Source organism: Morchella importuna, assembly GCF_003444635.1.
Source record: "Morchella importuna strain M04M26 chromosome Unknown Morimp01GS007, whole genome shotgun sequence".
Classification (NCBI taxonomy): domain Eukaryota; kingdom Fungi; phylum Ascomycota; class Pezizomycetes; order Pezizales; family Morchellaceae; genus Morchella; species Morchella importuna.
In genome coordinates this window covers 222,163-242,171 of record NW_025763404.1, presented here as the reverse complement: position 1 = coordinate 242,171, position 20,009 = coordinate 222,163, and the positions used below count along the sequence as shown (strand labels likewise).

Sequence of the window (20,009 nt, the reverse complement as noted above, 5' to 3'; positions counted from 1 at the left end):
AGAGAAACGAAACAAACTTGGGAGGAGTAATGGGAGACACGATTGGCTTAGCTCACGTTCTATGCCCCGTGACGAAGAATTGACAACACGTATGCATTTGTGTCCAACACCCCCCTAGAGGCCGCAGATTACCGCAGATTTCAAAGTGCACAATTGAACGCACCCGTTCTTATTCCTCTTGCTCCGTCCAGACCTCTGATGGTATTGATAATTCAGATCCTTCAGCACAGTGCATCCCAGCCAAGACTTTCGGAAGAGACGCCCTTCAACTAGATACCCAATAGAGATCATGGAGAACATTGAGGAAATGACCAGGGGTCAAAACGGATGGTAGTATACGCCAACTATTTCTCCGACGGATGTTAATTATGGTGCTAACAGACCAGTCAAAGCGTTGAACCTACCTCAACGACTCTACTTTTATATTTGGGATGGAAGTCTACACACCAAATGCCTAGCTGGTGAGCTCATTGCGATGGCCTTTGAAGAAAAACAACTGCCCTTCCAGGTGTAAGCATAGGTTTAGGGTTCCTTACTGTTAGCTAACAGCTTCTGAGCGGCATCTGCATAAGTTCAGAACCCGTCTACCAGCACCTTGTGGGTTGGAGTACAGGCTACAGCGGCTAAGAAGGATGATTGGGGGGGTACTTATTTCATGTTAGTATAGACCTCTCGACCATTGTTAGCTAGAATGACTTAGTATAGCTTAGTTAGTTATTTTCCCATCTACGGATCATTGTTTTTTTGGTGGTAAAGCTGTCTTGTAGGAAATTAAGAGGAAGATAAGGATGGAAGGGGTGGATCTTCCCTCTTAGTGCTTCGGTCAAGCCTAAAATATCAAGGAAAGCCCCTATCCAGATAGAGGGTGCAAAAGGAAAAACGGGAGGTTGAAATACCAAGGGCCTCCATACACACGAAACAAACTGTGGAGACAAGAGGACCGAAAGTAACACCCCCGCCATCACCTCCCTGTGACTTAACCAAAGTCACAAGTTATATGAGTGTACAGCGTGATAGCTAGTAGCGGTTGATAAAAGTCCCATATCCTTTCCTACTACTTACATCTAACCTATTTTTTTCCGGTTAGTTATCTGGAGGAACCATAGGCATTACCAGAATGATACGTCTATGGGCCACATCACCCCTCCTTCTACCTGCTTATTGATCATAACCTATGGGAGGAAAGAAAGAGTTGAAAAATGGTGTTGTAGAGTCGTACTTGGTCGTCGTCTCGGTGGAAAGGTTAGGGAGCTAGGTTAGGCCTCAGCAGCAACAGCATTGTGCAGATCCCAGCCCGTTACCAGGCGTGAGTGAGACCAGTTTCATACATGTATTCAGCTATATAGTTTAGCTATGCTACTCAGCCCCCCTAAATACTAAGATTAGGAGTGAAAGAGGGCTATGGACAAATAGAAATCAGTGGGGGAAAGCAGTTTGACAGCTTCGACTAGCGATCCTATTTATTGAAAATTTCTATCTTATTCGCTTTATGAAGAGCTAGCTCTATCTATCGACGATGACAATAGATGAAATAAATAGTTGGAAAGCTTTAAAGGCCTTTCCTACTAAGTCAAACGGATTTAACCTTAGTTTCACTCATGCGGCGGCTAGAGATCTTGCAACCGCCTATCTCTAATAAAACTTCTCTCTAAGATAGTATCTAATTTCACAACTGAATACCACGGTGTCAGTTTTTGGATATCTGTCGTGAAAGCTGCATAAAAACAGACCGGCCGTCCACAACTTGATGTCTTGGCGTCGAGCACAGACCTGAGAACGAGTGATCACGCATGATTTACCAGCACCTTTTTTTTGTTTAATTCATATGATTTACCAGCATAGTTAGCACACCTATTTTTTCTTTTTACTCTACGGAGTCATATTCTTGTTCTGGAGATGCGGAGTGAGGAAAACTTGCTTCTGCCTAGTTTATGGGGTCAGGGGGTGGAGGAGAGCGGCAGATTTTCTGTCTCAATCCATTTACAGGATTTATCCTTCACCGGAGGGGGCCAAGAATCGGCTACACGGATTGATGACTCAGTGATGAGATAATCTCCATCATTAGTTATCACTCGAATATTATTAGTCATTATATCACGCTAACATGGATTGATAATAGATGACTCAGCGCAGAACCACCTCATGTTGTCCGACACAGAAGGAAATATGGGCGATGATCCGGTGCAAATTCTTATTTTCCCGCCATAAGTGCCTGATATTCTTATGTTTTGAATTATGAATGGCAAGGATCAACTATCTACGGCACTCTATTCTTTAATTTCAGCATGTCCTTCTCCGGATAGTTCCGGTTTCGTGGGCCAGCCGATGCATCAATCGTTCCTTCAGCCCTTGTTACCACAGTATTGCGCGGCAAACTAGCGTGAAGTGTAGGGGCGGGACGAGATTCGTATCGAATGCCACTGCATTTTCGCTCTAATCGTTTACTCTTTTCATTCCAAAAGTTAGAAGGTGTAAATTAATTAGTTTGATCATGAGATATCACTCGTACTGGCGTCTCGGTAGCCCACTGCTAGTAGGTGCACAGCCGAAAGTCATCCGTACCTTAGGGTGTATATTATCGCTGAAGAATTCGGGAGACAGTACACCGGGATCCTCAAAATTTAACTCGGGGAGACAACCGACGGTCCCACAGAAAAAACCTAAAGAAACCTGCAGTCTATCCTTTTGGTGAAAATTCTGCATTTGAAACAAGCTGGAGCCAATAAGAAGATGCGCCTTGCCCGATCATCCCATTACATGCACAGACGTGGCACAGGTATAAACTCATTCACTAATCTGTTAGAATTGTGTTGGCATGTTAAACTAGGCATTGTATTTGAGTCCAAACTTGTTAACATAATATATATGCTTATGAGTGAAATAAATTGTGTTGCTTCATGCTCATATATTCATATGGTGCGTATAATAAGTCATTACTGTTAGCACCTGCAGTAATCGAATCCATACCTATCTAGAACTCGCTTGCAAGATGACGTTACCCGAACAAAAGAAAAGATTAAACCTAAAAGACTTCAAAAAAATAAAGATTAAGAGAAATAATACCCAAAAATAAACTCCAAAATTTTCACGTGACCCAGCACAACACACCCTGAGACAGGTTCAATATTTCCGTTTTGAAATAATTTTCTTCGCACCTGGTTTCTTCCCCCAAGATGTTCGCACACCTTTGGCTTTCCACAGCTTCTGGAGGGCTTGCTTTATTAAAGGGTCATCTGCGCTAATGTCACTGTGCCGACCCTTCACGTGTCTGCAGTATTCCGTCAGCTTCCATGCGCAACTCCCCGACAATTTTCACTAGGTTGAAGGAAGAGACGAATGCCTACCTCTGGAAGTTATCGCTTCGGTTGAATCTTTTCCCGTTCCAGTTACCGGCTTCCAAGCAGTATGGACATGATACACTGGCTTTCTCATCGTGTATTGACGATATATGCCTTAGAAGCGCATTCTCTCGTGGAAAGACTTTCCTGCAACCTTCGTGCGGACATGATAAGTCCATGCCAATCATGCCTCCCACAGCAGCGGTAGGTGACTCTATCTCAGGATCAGGTGTTTGTTCAGGGGTGGGTACTTCTGACGGAACAGATAGCGGGATTTTGAAGGTGTCTTTCTCGGTTGCTAGGCTTTCGGGGATCGCAAATATCACTCCGACAACCCCCTCAACCGCGGAGGCGGGACACTCCATTTCACGGTCTGGTGTTTGTTCCGGGGTGAGGATATCCGACGGGGCCGATGTCGTCATTAGTGACTGCACTGACCGAAACTCCATTTCCATTGTATCGTACACAAAACCAAAACCAGGAATTTGCATTTGAGTGTTGAAATCAGGCGAGAAATCAGGCGAATCAACTGTCCACGATATTGTGGGTATATCAAGGTCTGGATCTGGACCAAGTAACAGATCTCTAGGATTGCAGGTCTCAGGGACTGGAACCGAGGTTTCTGATTTGAACTCGAGCTCTTGAAATGGAGGCATCGACGGTAATGATAGTAAGTGGTAATTATCATCAATACCGGGCGCTAGTGCGGGCGGCGAATGTATCGATATCGCATACGATCCAACAAGAATCTCGACGGCTATTCGGTCTGCAAGTTCCCAGGCTCCATAGGCCATTTTTAAATTTTCTAGTTGTTGGCCCCTGGGCGGGAAGCTGAAGCGTTGCCTCAGCAAAACTCCAATGATACAGAGAGAGCGGTCGCAACAAAAAGGACTTCAAACAAGGAAGGCAGCAACATAAAGGTAAAATCATGATCGCAAGGTACTTTAAAGAGTCACAGTAATGAGATAGTCGATTTAATTTCATACCTTGTGACTTGACAAAGACAGTCAATAATATACTGCACTGAGACAAGTAACCTCTTTGCAGCCTCTTGTCCAAGCCTCAATTGACAGGCATTCTCGGATCCGTAGCTGGGACCCAGCATCTTCCGATCAATTATGGCCCCAAGATTATAGTATTCGTTTTTGATATTTTCCCAACAGCCAATTTGAGACTGACAAGAGAGTGCAGACCCAGGGAGGGTTGTAATTTTTGCCCGCGAATATTCCCAAAGAAAGAGGGAGTGGTCCATTGTTCTTGATTCCAGCACAATTCAAATAATTGGTTTGGTTGCGTGGTTTGAGAATAATCAAGGAGTGTTTATTCAGTGGGGGAAGTATGGTGGAGAGTAGGAGGAGGTGGGTGGTAGCAAGAGGGTGGTGGGCATCCCTTATATACGTATGATTCTTGGCACTCCGAAGCCAACCCAACCCACACCACACCTCCCCCCCTCCCCACTCCACTCGTGACTACAGGGGTGACGACACAACTTCCAGCTATGATTGACCATAGATAAGGTCAAAAAACAATCTGGAGCGCTCTTTAGAACTCTTAAAACAGTCATTTATACTCCCGAACAATACAAATGTATGACCGAATGATATTTCATGATTCTAGTCTTTTAGGGGATATCATCTCGGGAGGTCGAATATGAGAGGAATAAAGTAGAGCTGTCTACGAAATGGCTAATAAGAAGAAACATTATAGTGTCCTAGCCGTCGGTAGAGGTCGATAGCTATTGGGTGGTTGATTATGTACTTATTGAGCCGCTTAGGGTTGTAAACTCACATGTCCCCAAATCCTCTTGTCTTGGTTTGTTCGCACTTCAGCGCGTATACCGTATACCAGGGGATATGATATAGTTAAGCATGTATCGCCGGCCATGTTTGTTTGTTCTATTATATGAGATGAGAATAGATGATTGCACCAAGAGGTATATGTTTGGGAATACGGAAGCTGGTGGGTCCTGCCCCCGTGAGGAGAATGTTTTCTTTTTTTCTTTCTGTGTGGGTCACTCTCATTATATATATATAGGAAGACTAGAGCCTCCCTCCGGCTCGAACTTTTACTTGGATCTTCATAGGGTCTTTCCCTGGGAATCGTTGGGACTCTGTAGGACAATTGCTGCAGTATTCGTCAAAACAGCGAGTCATGTTTACCTACAAGTCTGTTTGGTTTACCTTTCTCGGATGGCATCGGTCAACGATTCTTCCGTTATCTTTCTCTCTCGTTGTCTCCTTCCAGGCTGTTGCACTACCTACATGTAGTTGATTAGCAGGGAGAAGCACGGTATTTTGCCAAGACTTGCGGTTGTCTGCCTGCGGAAGTCCTTGGCAACTTCCGGTACTGGGCTCTCCCCACAAAACAGACCTCGAGTGCAACTGGGACGATCATCCGCTCTTGAGGTGACAAGGACAATAGCGATTTCGAGAAGACCTCGAGCCTCAATGCTGTCTGAGAGCGTTCCTTCGTATTAGCGAGCTAGCGGCCTCGTTTGGACTGTGAGATGTGTGCAGAGCTAGGCTCGGGGTTCCAGCCAGGCTCGAGGAACTTTAGTAGGGGAGAGATAAATTCTTGCTCGTGGGGAAAAAAAAAATGGCGATCCTAACGCGGTGAGGGGCGGGATGGCTCCCTTATATGTAAGTGGGTTATTCGTCCATCCCAGCGGGGCGGTGATGCGAAGTGAGCCTCAGCAGTAGTAAGCCAAGGGTTAGGGGTACACAATAAGGGTTAGGTTTAATGCATATGGGTTAGGGCTTGAATCCTGTCTTATGACTCACTGTAGCCGTTTCAGATGAAAGGACGATTGACAGAAATCGATGAATAATTGAGGTTAAGAAGAATAATTTGCGGTTTGAATATGATTCTGAGCTGCCATTGGTCAGCAGAACATTAACCGCCGGGAACTTCGAACAGTTAGAAAGTTACATGGGTTATGTGACAAGGTACATTTATGTGGTTGCAAGGCTGAAAGATGAGCGCGCCACATATTGTGGCATAGTCAGATCTATTTTTATCCAGCGTGATGACAAGCGTGACAACGCCTAAGAACTGGAGGTACCAACGTTTTAAAGGTATCCTTGCCTTGAGAGCATTCAGCTGGATCTTTGACTAAGTATGTGCGCGCAAGTATACATGTAACTTGATTCAGGCGAGTACATGTAATCTTAAGCTCTGAGATGTGGCTTTCGAGGATACATGTATGCAGTTACTAGAGTGTCTGAAGAGTACATGTCGTACTATATGCAATATGAAGAATCAAATCTCTTGTTCTATACGTACATATACGTTCGTGCCCCTATCCAACAAGAGATCCGTAAACGAGTGATAATTTGTGAAGGTACCATAGTTTGGAGCTCCAGCGATTCTGATTAAGCCCTAGAAATACTTGTATCAGTAATTTGGGTCCTTGTCATCGTCCGATAATAGAAGATTGTAGCTGAACATCGATCCTTTCGGTGTTGATATGGTCGGTTGGACGAGAGAGAAGACAAGTCGTCTCCCAATTTTCTTGGCAGATGGAACCTTGAACATTAGTCAGCGGGACTGTTAGACTTGAATCCAACCCATTATGAGTATCACAGGTCGATGCAGGTCGACGCATGAGCGACCCAGACGAAACGATGACTTCAGTATTCGAGGATATTTGGTTTTTGGTAAAACTAAAGTTTTGGGGTTTGTTTTGGTAGCGGATATTAGGTCTGTAATCCCCCAAGACTTGCGAACCTCATGTATCCACGCCTACAAAAAAAAAGAACAAAGCTGGAACAGGAAGTAGGTGTACCGCAGTAGGTATACGTGTCTCATGCTAGATCCCCCTAGTCAGTATTCTGTTGGTGCCGGTCACCAGAAGAAGAAGAAGCAGAACCTTAAGCGGTCAGCCGGCCAGCTCCTGTGTAACTTAATTCACATAGGAAAATACCGCCAAAACTCGAAAAATTGGCTATCTCCGTCCAGGGACTACCGCCTGAATAATTGATTGGATGGCATCGATCTACATCAGAAGTTTCCCATACAAGTAATTCTGATCTAGCCAATCTTTCGAGTTATGGCGGTACATACATACATGTATACCGCAAAATCTCAGTTTATTCGGACGGTTGCCAAGAGCGGTGTTGGCTTTTGTCCTGCTGTAAAAGGCTCTGATCTCTTCCTTTAAGGGTGATATTTTTCAGCTCCTCTGCAAAGCCGTGCTCTTGGCAACCGTCCGAATAAACTGAGATTTTGCGGTATAGCTGGGGACACCTACTCTACATGTATATCTGGAGCACAATTGACCCCCAACTTCCCAACATAACTCCACCACCACCACAATATTTCAATTGGTTTTCTTTCTATAAGACGACTCTATTGCTTCTGCTCTACAGCTGTATAGAGAGATAATTAATTTAAGTGTTGTGGTTGAGGCGTAGTTAATTTTAACACTAGGCATGTTTTTGCTGGAAGGCAATATCGCTCAATTTATTACCTAATCGGGTAACATGCCTCGCTACCCGATCGAGCGATTTCTTAGGCAGACTCGGCCAGAAAGAGCTAGATCAGCGCCGGGTGGGGAAATATCGCTCAATTTATTGCCTAATCGGGTAACATACTTGCTACCCGATTGAGCAATGACTCAGACAGAAAGGGCTAGATCAGCGCCGGTCGCGGACACTGTTTTTTTTTTATTTGATTCATTGATTGCATGTAACCAGGTATCCCCAGCTGTATAAACACCAGGTCAGTCCAGCACATGTCTTGGTAATTGGGACTAGTAGGAGAGTAGTGTAGCTGTTAGCTTAGAGACTAGACAGATCGTCTGATTTCCGCCGGTTCGATGGGACTCGGAGAGAAAATAATCTTGAACTCGAACGTCGATAAATGTACCGCTCCAAGCGCTCATTAGCACACCTGCTTTCTTATGACAGGAAAGGCCCTAGTTGAAATAGTAGGCACTGGTACATTTGAATATCAATCAAGATCTACTGACTGCGAAGATGTCCTGCTTGTATCAGAAAATAGTATAAGTGTTTATAGACGTTAACTCGTACGTTCTTCCGCGAAGGATATAGGCCCAGGGGCCGAAAAAGAAAGATAGGTTGTATGAAGGACCGTAGGAATAGAAACAATCTTCACTTAACGAAGGGCTCCAAATCACTTTTGGTGTAGTGTAGGGTACAACACTTTCCCACCGTAAAAACAACATTCCACAACCGTCTCCATGTCAATCCAGAGTCCATGTGACTTTATTTCCCTTAAGATATGGACTTTTGAGTGTATTAGTCGGGGATATAATTTTCTGTTGGAATGGCGAAGATGTTGCCCCTCCGCCTAGGTATATTTATAGACGAATATTTCCCTCCCATTCCATTTAGATCCTTATATTAGGACTCTGGAGTATCATTGCTGATCTTTCACCACACACATATGTGTGTTTTCCGACTTCTTTTCTTCAGGAGCTGGCGACTGTCTTGAAATTCTGGAAACAGCAATTGTTAAGAGAGAAGATATTGAGCCGCAGTTCAGGGTACAAGGGTAGTTTCAAAGAGACAATATTAGTTCGTTTTTTCCCTAGTGATAATTGTAAATCTAGAATATGGCTCAAGCCATATTAGGTTGTGATAAGGGGCTAGAGAAGGCTGGGGGTCATTCAATATCACCAAAAGAGGACAATATTTGCTGTTAAAAAAATTATTATTATTGGCCTTATTTATGACCTATCAAACCGAACAAGCTCAAAATTCAAATCAGCATTCCCGCGGTGAAAAGATGAAGATTGATTCCAGTGTCTGTGGTTTATCACTACTTTCCGGTGATGTTGAGTTCTGAGAAAGCAGTTTCCTCCGCATCTTCATTCTCTTCACCATGTTCCTCTACCCCCTCGTCATCATCATCACCTCCGCCACCCCCATTATCCCATCACTTCCATCACCATCCTCCTCTTCGGATGTTTCCTCAGTGGTATCCGACCAGCGTGATCCCAAGTAGGGTTGCTAAAGAAGATATTAGCTAAATACCTAATGTGCCTCAGGAATAAACTCACATCCTTGTGATGTCTCCACAACATCGAGAGCCATTCTCTCTTAGCCGCATTTCCAGTAAGACCATCTGGAATTTCTTGTCCGTCCTGGAGCTCCTGAATAAACTCCACCTCATCATCCCAGGAGTATGGTAACTTAGATGGGTGATTGATGCCACCGGGACCAGCGGGATCGTCAGGAAAGGTCATTCCTTCGACGTAGGCGTGAAACCTTGAAAGGAATTCTTTCCTGCGGACTTCAGCAAATGTAACAACGGTATTCTCGTCAGTGGAAGGAATGGAAACGTCGCTGGAACTGGTATCGGCGCTAGATACCTCACCAGGAAGGGTCTCTGCTTCATCCTTGTCAACTTCATGGGCTTTGTCGTTTTCGTCGGTTTTAGGAACAGCAGAACCATCGACGGGTAACTGTTCGGCCACCGGTGATTTTGGAGAGAAGGATTGGATAAGGCTGGCTACAGAGGGCGCCATGATGTTTGGCAGGAGGATGAAAGAGTGTGGTTTTTGTGGTTTTGGGGTGTTGTGGATTTAGTGGTTTTGGTGGGTGCGGGATGAAAAAAGAGGAACGGCCTGGAGGATATAGAGTTGGTAGAGTTTTTTCAACACATAGAAGGATAACACGATAATGAAACATCTAGCTTAATGACCCTTGGAATTTCCTGAAGGGCCGAGTGATTATAGCACAGGACTAAATTTGCATATAATCTTTTGATGAGCTTGATAGTGCGAATCTCGATCTCTTCTGTTCTTATTATCGTACACACGCTCTCTAGCAATGAGAATATCGTGGGTCAGAAGAAGAAAAATGGAACACTGCAAAGACACATGACTCAACGAGCACCGCGTTAGAGAAAATTTGTCCACACACAATACAAACTTGCTATGCGCGAAAACTGACATGACATCATAAGCCAAAAAAACCAGTAACGCAATAATCAGAACATCTATTTTCCCTCTAGATATCCCGCAAGATGTTTGTTTGGAAGATCTAGATGATATTGTCTTCTAAGCTAGTAAGTCATAGCCAGATCAGTTGTTAACATACATGTAATCGCCAAATTGAGAATACGTGTCATTCAAGTGTTCATTTTGCGCAATTTTAAATGCATGTAGCTTCCAGCATTAAAAAGTAGACGAACCGGGCCCGCTTCCATCATTCAATGGATTTATCCTGCTTTCCTAAGCAATTCACAGCACCCGCGTACCCTCTGCTCCATCTTGCAAAATTATCACCTTCATCGCCAAAGCAAGAGAGAAACGATAAGATGACAGAACACGATCAACAGAAAGGGGTATTGTGCATGAAGGACCCTAACACAGGGGTCCCGGAAATCCTCCGTGCAAAGAAACCCGGCGCTGTGGGGGCCGCTGCTTCCATCAAGAGAAAGTACACCCAAAAGGTACCCTCACCAAAGTATCGTGATCCTGGGGTCCTAGAGTTTGAAAATATTTGCTAACTCGTGGCAGAAGAAAATACCAAAAGAAGGAACCAGAAAGTACACAAAGAAGGAGGGTCCCAAAAGAGAAACGAAAAAGGAAATTTTTGACAGACGCATTAAGAGCCGTCATATGTATACCAAGGAGGAACAACGATTCATCTATTTCTATAGATATATTCTCGACATAAAGCCCGGGGATTGCCACAAGTTCTTCAACGAATATTTTGGCCATAATCTAGGACCGGTGGCACTCAACCAACTTGCAGGCCGGATGAAAAATCTCCAACCTGATGATGTAGTAAATTGGAAGCACACCGAAGATTGGGCTGTTGGTGTGCATAGCACTGTAAGTGTGGTTGTGTGCTTGCGTGCTTATTAACCGAGACTGATTATAGTGTAGGTTGATAGCGATGATAGTATAGACAGCGATGGGGAGTCCACGGATGGGGACTCGACCGACCTGCACGAGGAGGATAACGATTTGTAGTTCAGAATTTGCTAAAATATGACGTAATTGGATGTTTGCTGCAATTGTTACATGCAATTACATGTATTTAACAGAGCGATAGTGATTGACGGCCCCGGGATAACATCACATACATGTAGCATATAAAATATAGTTTTTTAACCAGATATTTTAAACCTATCTCTTGGGGGTTTTTTCCCCTACAAAAATGTGTATTTATGTATTACATACAAGTATGTAGTATTAGAGCGTATTTGACAACTGTCGATTCCGACAATTGACAGTTCGCCGGCTGCAATAGCGGTTTGCCGAACCGTCAATTTTGATTGATGAGGGTATCGGCACAGGGTACCGGAACTTGGAGCTGGACTCTATCAATGCGCAAAAGGCCTTATGTCTCGATCTCGTCACCACTGATAATGGTAAATAATTTGAGAGTTCGTGAAGTATAATGTCAATTTTGCGACCCGCAACTGTCAAAACCGAACTGTCAATTGTCGAAATCGACAGTTGTCAAATACGCTCTATTCCATGCAATATTAGTATCTCGCAATGTTCCCGGAGATGTACATGTATGTGGCGGGGCCGTACATGTATGTATTACATGTATGTATGTATGGAGTGCAAGTAGGTGAATATACATGTAGCCATTATCTTCTTGTTCTACATATTCAGGTGCCCAAATCTACTAGAAGTGTAAGTTAGAGAAAAAGATAAATAGCGAAAAAAACACTCAGCTGTAATTAGTGACTGCGCTTGTAGTTCAATCACGTGTATCTCTGTTGAATTACGTGAATCGCGTGGATTTGAACCTCGTTGCTATGCGAACCATCGATCATGCAACTTGGTGCAACACAGTACTAATGGGGTTGAATATGTTCCATTCTTGGTTTAGCGTCCTCTCTAATGACAAAGAAATTATTAGAGAATGTGAAGTTTGAACAGCAAAAAAAGAAAATCCCCTTTCGAAACCAAGAAACATAGTCGGGTCTCTCATAGAAGAGAGCCTTTGGAATGAATGAAACTCCTTAAGCGCGAGAACCTCAATGTGCTACGTGTGGCAATTTGACAAGTGGGGGAATATTATTGTACATGGTAGTGGTCATATGAGTAGGGGGAAGAGAAAAGAGTCTCATGGTTAAGCTTAGTTCCTGGCTTAGTTTTGTACGTGTTTACATGCCTCAGGTAAACAAGGAGCTAAGCAGAAGTCTCCCGTAATGAATGTAGTCGACGTTGGATGAGGCTGGCGGAGAATTCACCTTAAGTCTTTAGACTTGGAGTAAATACTACCTCTTAGATGGAGCTGTAATTTTTGATGTCCAGATACCCGTTCAAGTTGTTTTTCTCCCGCGAGTGTGTGTTTGAGCGGGGCTTTTCAGGCCGATTCTTAGCATTTTCCCTCCACTGTGCAGTGTGCACCCAGAATGGTGTGCGTGAAATATTTTTATTGGCTTCACAATGTTGATAGTCAATAGATAATAGCAGAGCGACCTCACGGTTCTCTAAGACGATAAGAGTAGATGGGTTATCTCTTTTTGATACTTTTGATAGGTTTATTGCGCCGAGAGGGTGGGGAAATGTGACTTGTGGTAGCCCAACCCCCCAACCCCCCAATTGACCCTAGGCCCGTAGCTGGATGGTAAATACCAATGTAGTAGGTCTGCTTTTCAGTACACACCAAAACAACCTCGTCTTTCATCAACCAGCTCTAACCACACACCCTTCTCTTCCTATCCATCATCAATTCCATCCCCCTCCACGGTTTCCATCAACCCACTTTCACATCATCATCTTCATTCTTCTCATCTCGAATCTCACAGCCTATATTTCCCTAGACCCCCGATTTCTCTTCCCACAATCCCTCCCCTCGAAGGGTGCCTTCTCGTTGAATATTTCCAAGGCTTGGTCAATTTCTCTAACGCCACTATCCCACCATATCTGACAAAGCTTTGCCTGAGAGGATGGCTCCCTTGAACATGCGCTTTCACGCACCGCTATCATCAACCAATGATTATTTGTTTGAAGACTACCTCACCTCAAGCAATCATCAGGAGGGTATCTGTATTGGAGGTGCTCCAAAGAACTCGAACCTAGATCTGTTAGTGATTGAAAACAATTGTTTAACGTGAGAATGAGCCAAAGATTCCCTCATCTCATTCAGGAAGCAAGGTAAAACTATAGTACTAACCGGCATCGTCCATTCATCCTTAACAGCACTATTGCAAAAGGAAACTCTACACTATTGTCTGAGGAATCAAAACTTAAAGTCCTGTATGGTGTGTATAGAGATCTTACTATCCTCGAATATTGTTAGTGATTCAAAGGGGAAAAGGTTAACGTCAAGACAGATGCAGTCTGGGAGTACAGATCGGATGCTTGGTGCCATAACGCTCAGACCGCTGAAGCCCCCCTGAATAAGAGGTTAGCTTAAAAATACATACATGTATATACATGTATATTTCCCGATTACTAACAGGATATAAAGTGCATATCGTAGGAGCAGTCAGCAGTATTATTTCGGTAACAATCCACCGTCAAGCGGTAAGGAACTTTCCTCCCTCTTGTGTGGTATTATTTTAACTCTGCTGATAAAAGTTTCTAGAATTCGGCGACCCGAGAGAAAAGTTCGACTGGTTCTCAGGATCGATTGATCCTTTACTCTTATCAGACCCACCATTGTCGGCTCTAGGGTTTGCTGGAGAATCTGATACTGGTGAGTTTGATATTTCGATATTCTCTCCACCCAGAGTTTCCCCCTGCCTCGTTCGCTAAAGTTTTATTTCATTCTTGGGTTGATGGTTTTATTGTTTCAGATATTAAGGATACTGTCCGTGATGCGACCGGGAGTAATGATCTTCAGGAAAACTCCGAACTCCCTCTCTCACCCGAAAATATGGGATACATCACATCCAATAATATGGAAACAAGTAAGCGGATGCCAGTGGAAGACTTCTCTACCATGCTCGTAGACTCTTATCAGTTCCCGCACGTTCTCGAACATAAGAACGGTCTTTCTTTCAAAGAGGAGCCTTTAACGTCTTCTGGAGGCACCCAGAGAGGTTTGTTCCATCTTTCCTTATGCTGAAAATTTTAATAAGTCAGCTAACGATCTTTCTGGTTAAATTTTATCGATTTAGTTTCACTAGAGACCAAAGCTCCTAATATCAATGAGGATAGGAGAATTGAGTGCCAATTCCCAGACTGCGATAAAAAGAAGGGATTTAAGAGCATGCAAACCTATATAATTCATATGAGGAAGCATCAAGAGTGTTCTACCAAAGATCCACTTGCATATCCTTCGCAAGTATCTGATATTGACTTAGCTAATCCGGGCATACCTTTGCCCTACGTTATACCCCAACCGGTCAATATGGAGGATAAAGTTTTCCGATGCCCATATGCCGGTTGTAAATTGACACCGTTCAAGTCGATAAATACATTCAGACGTCATTGTGATTCGGTCCACAGCGGGAAAGAAGCGGAATGTCCCTTTTGTGTGCTTGAGAGATCCGACCGAAAGGATGAAGATAACCCGAAGAAGGTTCATTTATTCACCAGAGCCGATGCACTGCAAAAGTAAGTTTATATCCAGTTATCGCAGAGCCAACGCTTAACTTTCCAAGTGTTTTGATGTTGATATTTATGGTTTTCTTTCAGGCATATTAAACGCATGCACCCACTTATAGAAAAAAATGATCACAGGATGCTTGAAGTCATGAGAATCTTGCGGCGTGGGGACGGAAAGGGAGTAATTTGGGACAAAACAACTGAGCCCGCTGGTAAAGGTTTTGAAGGACGAGATGAGAACGGCATGCTCGTTGTAGACTCAATAACCCAAAAACGGAAACGCACCAAGGCCTGTAACGACCACTCTCAGAAGTTGAAGAAGGCCAAACCTCAGAAAGGCCCGAGTAAGGCAGAAGCATTTGGAAAAGTAAAGGAAGAAGAAACGATCTCTTCCCAGTTCACCATATCCTTATCTGGCCATTATTCCCCCAGCTTCAGCTCCTCTGGTAGCTTTTCTTGCTTCCAGCTTGATTCACCACCCTCGCCCTTCCCATCTACCAATGGAACCACTGAGGTCGTGGCTATGGTACCATTGCGCAAAAGGGAACGAACCTCGACCGCTGCGTCAGGGAAAGGAAAAATGAGAGCCAAGGTGTCCAAAATTAAACGAGAGGCAGATTCAGACGAAGAGACAGCATCGATGTCTGTGGAAGGATCAAAATATTTCCATGCTAGCGATATGCTTTTCGGGAGAACAGGGGTTGCTGGTCTTGGAGAAGCTGCGGAAAAGGAAAATGTGCCAGGGTTCCTGAGCTTAGGTAAGGAGGTAGCTGGTCAAAATATGGCCCTAAAATTTAAGGTTCTAGAAAGTGCGACAGCGAGCTCTGCGTCATCATTTGGTAAGTTTCTACCTTAGACGATGGATCTTTTGTTTACGATGAATTGACTGACAGGTGTTAGGATACTGTTTTTCCTGGCCTAATAATGGAGCGTCTTTCTATTATAACGCCGGGGACCACCAGATTCAAAGCTCTGATACCCCAGCCAGTGCTGCAGTGTATCCTACGAGTCTTTGGGGTAGCTGGGCAACGAAGAATGTGATTGATACCGACACCTGGCGCCCTGATTACCCCCAGCAAATCTCCCAAAGGGGAACCAACCTTTCCGTCTCAACACAAAGTGCTGAAGTACGAGAATTCACTGGAAATCATGTCGAAAATTCAGCTGCTGTTACTGAAGAGCATGGCATGCTCGTGATGGAAGAGGAAAATTATATCAACATCAACAATTCGGGCGTCTCCTTGGGCGCTTCGGGCTCATCAATGATCTCACAGAATGACGTTTCTGGAGCTTATGGTCAACCCCATCAAGTTCACCTGTTTGGTCTTCCTGCTGAGCCGATACCCGAGCCACAATATACTGATTGGCTGTACTCATATATGCTAAATGATTCGTTAGTTCCTATGGAATAACTACATGTGTACATAAGCATTATCTAGCCCCTCTTTCTTTTAAAGCCCCCTTTATTTTTTTTCTATTCTGCATATATGCATACAGACACTCACCATCACCCATTACTATGTATCTCTTCATTCTTCCTTAACTTCAACTATTATTTGTATTTCATCTTCCTTCTTTCATGTTGTACTCAAAGCCTTTCTTTTCTCTCGTAACTGTACTTTTCGCGCAAACGGCAGCCTTGATTTTTGTTAAAAATATTATGGCTTGAGCTGTATATACATAGAGGGCTGGAATTTTGAAAGCGGGTATTAAAAATGTGGTATTTAAGATGGTTTAGGCTTGTATATTTTTCTTTTGGAACTATTATTTCTGTTAAGTCCGTATACGTACAAATATACAAAGATCCGGAGTATATGTATATCTTACCAAGTACTGCAATATCTACTTTGTGGAGTCCGGCGATGGCTAGCATAATGTTTGCTGCGCAAGTGATTGATCATGATTCGAATCCTAAAGCGCCGGTTTTACACACATCAAGATAGCACTGGCACGATAGAGGATCGGGCCTCATGTTATATCCATCTCCATGCCGGTTATTATACTCGCGATTACTGGACTCTTGCTCCTGATGGAGAAAGCAAATAAAAAGATTGTTCCAAGAACAGAAAGTAAAATTCACTAACAACCTTAGCTCCCAGAGGGTTTCTTGCATTGTCAAAGACATGAGATATTACGTTTAAATATTTGATCCCGGTTTTCTTGACTTGCTTATTAGTAGGAAAGAGGAAAGGCTCAGTAGGCCTGGTTGGGTCGGCTCTTATATCGCGTAACTTAACTGAGAGTAGTTTGCACGCAAGATTTCTTGAAACTACAAACTAGACAGGGTACACAAGTACAAAGGAGCGAATTAAATAAAAATAAAAAGAGAAGTGCCCTGACTCGGAATTGAACCGAGGATCTTCGCATATCAACACTTTTTACGAGTGCGACGCCTTACCACTTGGCCACCAGGGCTACGATGTCCCATGCAACCTTTGAAATACTAAAACTAAACTTTAGTCAATATCTTAATCGGTCATAGTTCTTCTTGGCTTCAACACCCCAACGACATATAATCTCTTCTACATACTTGAGCAGACCATCGAGACTTTGACGGTGATATCCACATGCGCATAAATATAGTGGGGTTATGCACAGGAAAATAACAACTATAAGAGAAACCTAGGAGATCCTAGTACATAGATAATAGGAAATCTAAGAGGTGTGTATTTTGTTTCTAGTATCCTCTGCTCGCCGCTTAAATATGCGACAACTTGATCTGATCGAAGATTTAAATTCTTAGCGGGGTTTAGTTGGTTTTGTTGATCTTGGCTAAATCCTGTCCAAGGCTTTTCTTGTCGCATACAACATCTTGAATAGTGACCATGGGCTGCAAGGAAAGCGCCCGCTGGGGAGGCTTTACTCTTCTTTTCCATTTCATAAATAAGATGGATAAAACCCAAATCCGTAATGTTATCAATATTTTTAATCAAGCGGCGTTTTGAGTCATTTCCCGAGCCTGCTGTAGACCATTGGGGCTCTGTAGCTAACACCAGAAGCAGATATTCCACTCCTAACAGCCGACAGGGTTACTCCTCGCTCTGTATTATATCAATTTTGGTGCATATATACGAGGATTTTTGTTTACGGAAGTAGCCTATATCTTTGCGTACCAAACACAATTAGATAGCTGCAATGACAGAAATATGAGTGAAATTCCTACTGTATATACCGCAGTCTTTGACAATGCCATGGAACCGCGATAACACTATATTGCCGCATACTCCGTGAAAGTATGAAACAAAGAGGATGTAGGCTCTCGTATCCCATGGTATCAACTTCGCCCGTTTCTAGTACTAGTTATACATTCGTTGACATTCGCACAGAGTACTACGAATAATAAAGCTATAAAATATATTGACAAGAGACCAACCGCCTAAAGTCGACAGTGTTGATTCTGGCGAGCTCATATTATTATTAGCTAATATTCGTGACCAGGCCAGTGCTTGTTTCATTGCAGCAACGCTGAATGTCTGTGACTCAATGAAATCTTCCCCTCAGAGTTTCTAGAATCGTAGGGAAGAATAGGTAGAGGGGTTTACCTCGGGCTGTAAAGAAGGAATTAAGGGACCAGGGCTGGCTTCGAGACATCAAAGAGCTGAAAGGTAAGAGAATGATGGAGACGACCCTCATGGAACGTCTCTAACAGCTTAGGGTCATTCTGGAAGCTGAAGAGGAGCTTCTGGACGACCATAGCCAGCCACTGCACCAGAGCATGCAGTGTACAATGGGATGTCTACCACGCAATGCGTTCATCACGACTGCACCCCAGGAAGATGTAATATAGGAGCGCTTACCACACAACCCCCACATAGCCGGGAAAACTTCAATCCCACTCGCACCAACGCTTACAATTGACTCTATCTGTTGAGCTGCTAGCTTTGTCACTTGTCATCTCCTGCCTACGTATATTCCGAGTTGCGGGCACATACCTCATATCCGGCATCTCCTGTGCCACTAACATGGATCTCTCAGAAAAGAAATCTACCCTACTTCTAGACGAAAAGAAAATTAACACCAGATTTTATAAGTCAGCTCCTTATAAAATCGAAGTTGGTACATTCCACTGGTGTAATGATATGGGCTGCCATACAACACCTACTCATACCCTTCACTTGGGTGGCCGTGTCACTAAGAATAAAAATAGAGAGCGGAGACCTCTCTACATTCTTAAGATATGTGAAGATGAGCGGATTCTAGTCTTGTAAGCTTCTCCGCGTTTCCTCTCAAGTATATGGGTGTCTTCTAATGTAAACATATTAGGTCTTCAACAACTCGTTCGAGTCGAGGTTGGGAAGGAATGCAAGAACAGTATCGTCAATACTTCCTTCCTATCGCACCAACGCCAATGATAGGTGACAGACGGTTGATAACTCTTGAGGAAGACCCAGAAGCGATATTCTTAGGGAAATCACTTCTATACCTGGAGTTGAATGTGGTCATATTTCCGCGAAAGCTCATGGGATACATCGGAAGAGTTACGACCGAAGGACAGAAGCTCATCCACCGTGAATTTTATGACCTATGCAATCGGATTCGGCAAACCCAACAGCCCCCCCAAAACCAACCATCCCAAGCAGCGAAAGAAGCTTGTGATCTCAAGGCCAAGGGGGCACAAAATCGTGAAGCCACTGTCAAAAGCCCTGCCAGTCTCGAAAGTCCTGCCAGGGTCAAAAGCCCTGCTAGGGTCAATAGTCCTTGCAAGGTCGAAAAAAGTCCTGCCAGTGTCAAAAGCCTTGGTGTATCTTCAAGTCCGGATACAGACTCTCCAGCTGATATCAACCACCCAGTGAGGGACTCCTATAGTCCACGTCGTCGGGGAGGGCGGAGAGGCAAGACCTCAAAACACAATGGGGGATTGTCCACAAACCCACAGAGGCGGGATATTCCTGTGAATGGTAGGCAATACCTAAGGTCCGAATATCGCTGAAGAATATCGGTGAGACTGACACTCAGCCAGAATCACCTCTCAAAGGAGATGATCTTAGTACAGCTTTATCCGGTCTAGAGCTTATTAGCACCAGCAGCAGTGATCCCTCCAATTCGCCGCAAATTGTTAGCAACGATTATATCATACTCGAAACTCGGGTGGATAATAGGCAACACCAATCACTTCAGCCTGGCCCCTCTATCAGAAAGAGAACTCGTAGGCCACGCAGAGACGACGCCCAATGGCGTAG

At 43.9% G+C, this 20,009-nt stretch overlaps 6 protein-coding genes across 6 annotated transcripts; 3 read left to right on the top strand and 3 right to left on the bottom strand.

Moving 5' to 3' along the window:
• Positions 1–3,120: 3,120 nt before the first annotated feature.
• Positions 3,121–4,132, bottom strand: LAJ45_03260 (uncharacterized protein; the record flags this gene model as incomplete). The annotated part of the gene is made up of 2 exons (XM_046112847.1): positions 3,121–3,268; positions 3,345–4,132. The coding sequence occupies 2 exons, from the start codon at positions 4,130–4,132 to the stop codon at positions 3,121–3,123; spliced, it is 936 nt and encodes a 311-aa protein (XP_045973724.1).
• A 5,058-nt stretch (positions 4,133–9,190) lies between these two features.
• On the bottom strand, positions 9,191–9,828 carry LAJ45_03259 (uncharacterized protein; the record flags this gene model as incomplete). Its single annotated transcript, XM_046112846.1, has 2 exons — positions 9,191–9,310; positions 9,361–9,828. 2 exons carry the CDS (start codon positions 9,826–9,828, stop codon positions 9,191–9,193), a joined length of 588 nt encoding a protein of 195 aa, XP_045973723.1.
• A 794-nt stretch (positions 9,829–10,622) lies between these two features.
• LAJ45_03258 (uncharacterized protein) lies at positions 10,623–11,283 on the top strand (the record flags this gene model as incomplete). The annotated part of the gene is made up of 3 exons (XM_046112845.1): positions 10,623–10,757; positions 10,825–11,142; positions 11,197–11,283. The coding sequence occupies 3 exons, from the start codon at positions 10,623–10,625 to the stop codon at positions 11,281–11,283; spliced, it is 540 nt and encodes a 179-aa protein (XP_045973722.1).
• Positions 11,284–13,309: 2,026 nt separating this feature from the next.
• LAJ45_03257 (uncharacterized protein) lies at positions 13,310–13,752 on the bottom strand (the record flags this gene model as incomplete). Its single annotated transcript, XM_046112844.1, has 4 exons — positions 13,310–13,352; positions 13,451–13,556; positions 13,628–13,672; positions 13,737–13,752. The coding sequence occupies 4 exons, from the start codon at positions 13,750–13,752 to the stop codon at positions 13,310–13,312; spliced, it is 210 nt and encodes a 69-aa protein (XP_045973721.1).
• A 1,213-nt stretch (positions 13,753–14,965) lies between these two features.
• On the top strand, positions 14,966–16,241 carry LAJ45_03256 (uncharacterized protein; the record flags this gene model as incomplete). The annotated part of the gene is made up of 2 exons (XM_046112843.1): positions 14,966–15,668; positions 15,730–16,241. The coding sequence occupies 2 exons, from the start codon at positions 14,966–14,968 to the stop codon at positions 16,239–16,241; spliced, it is 1,215 nt and encodes a 404-aa protein (XP_045973720.1).
• Positions 16,242–19,177: 2,936 nt separating this feature from the next.
• On the top strand, positions 19,178–19,759 carry LAJ45_03255 (uncharacterized protein; the record flags this gene model as incomplete). Its single annotated transcript, XM_046112842.1, has 1 exon — positions 19,178–19,759. One exon carries the CDS (start codon positions 19,178–19,180, stop codon positions 19,757–19,759), a length of 582 nt encoding a protein of 193 aa, XP_045973719.1.
• Positions 19,760–20,009: the final 250 nt, after the last annotated feature.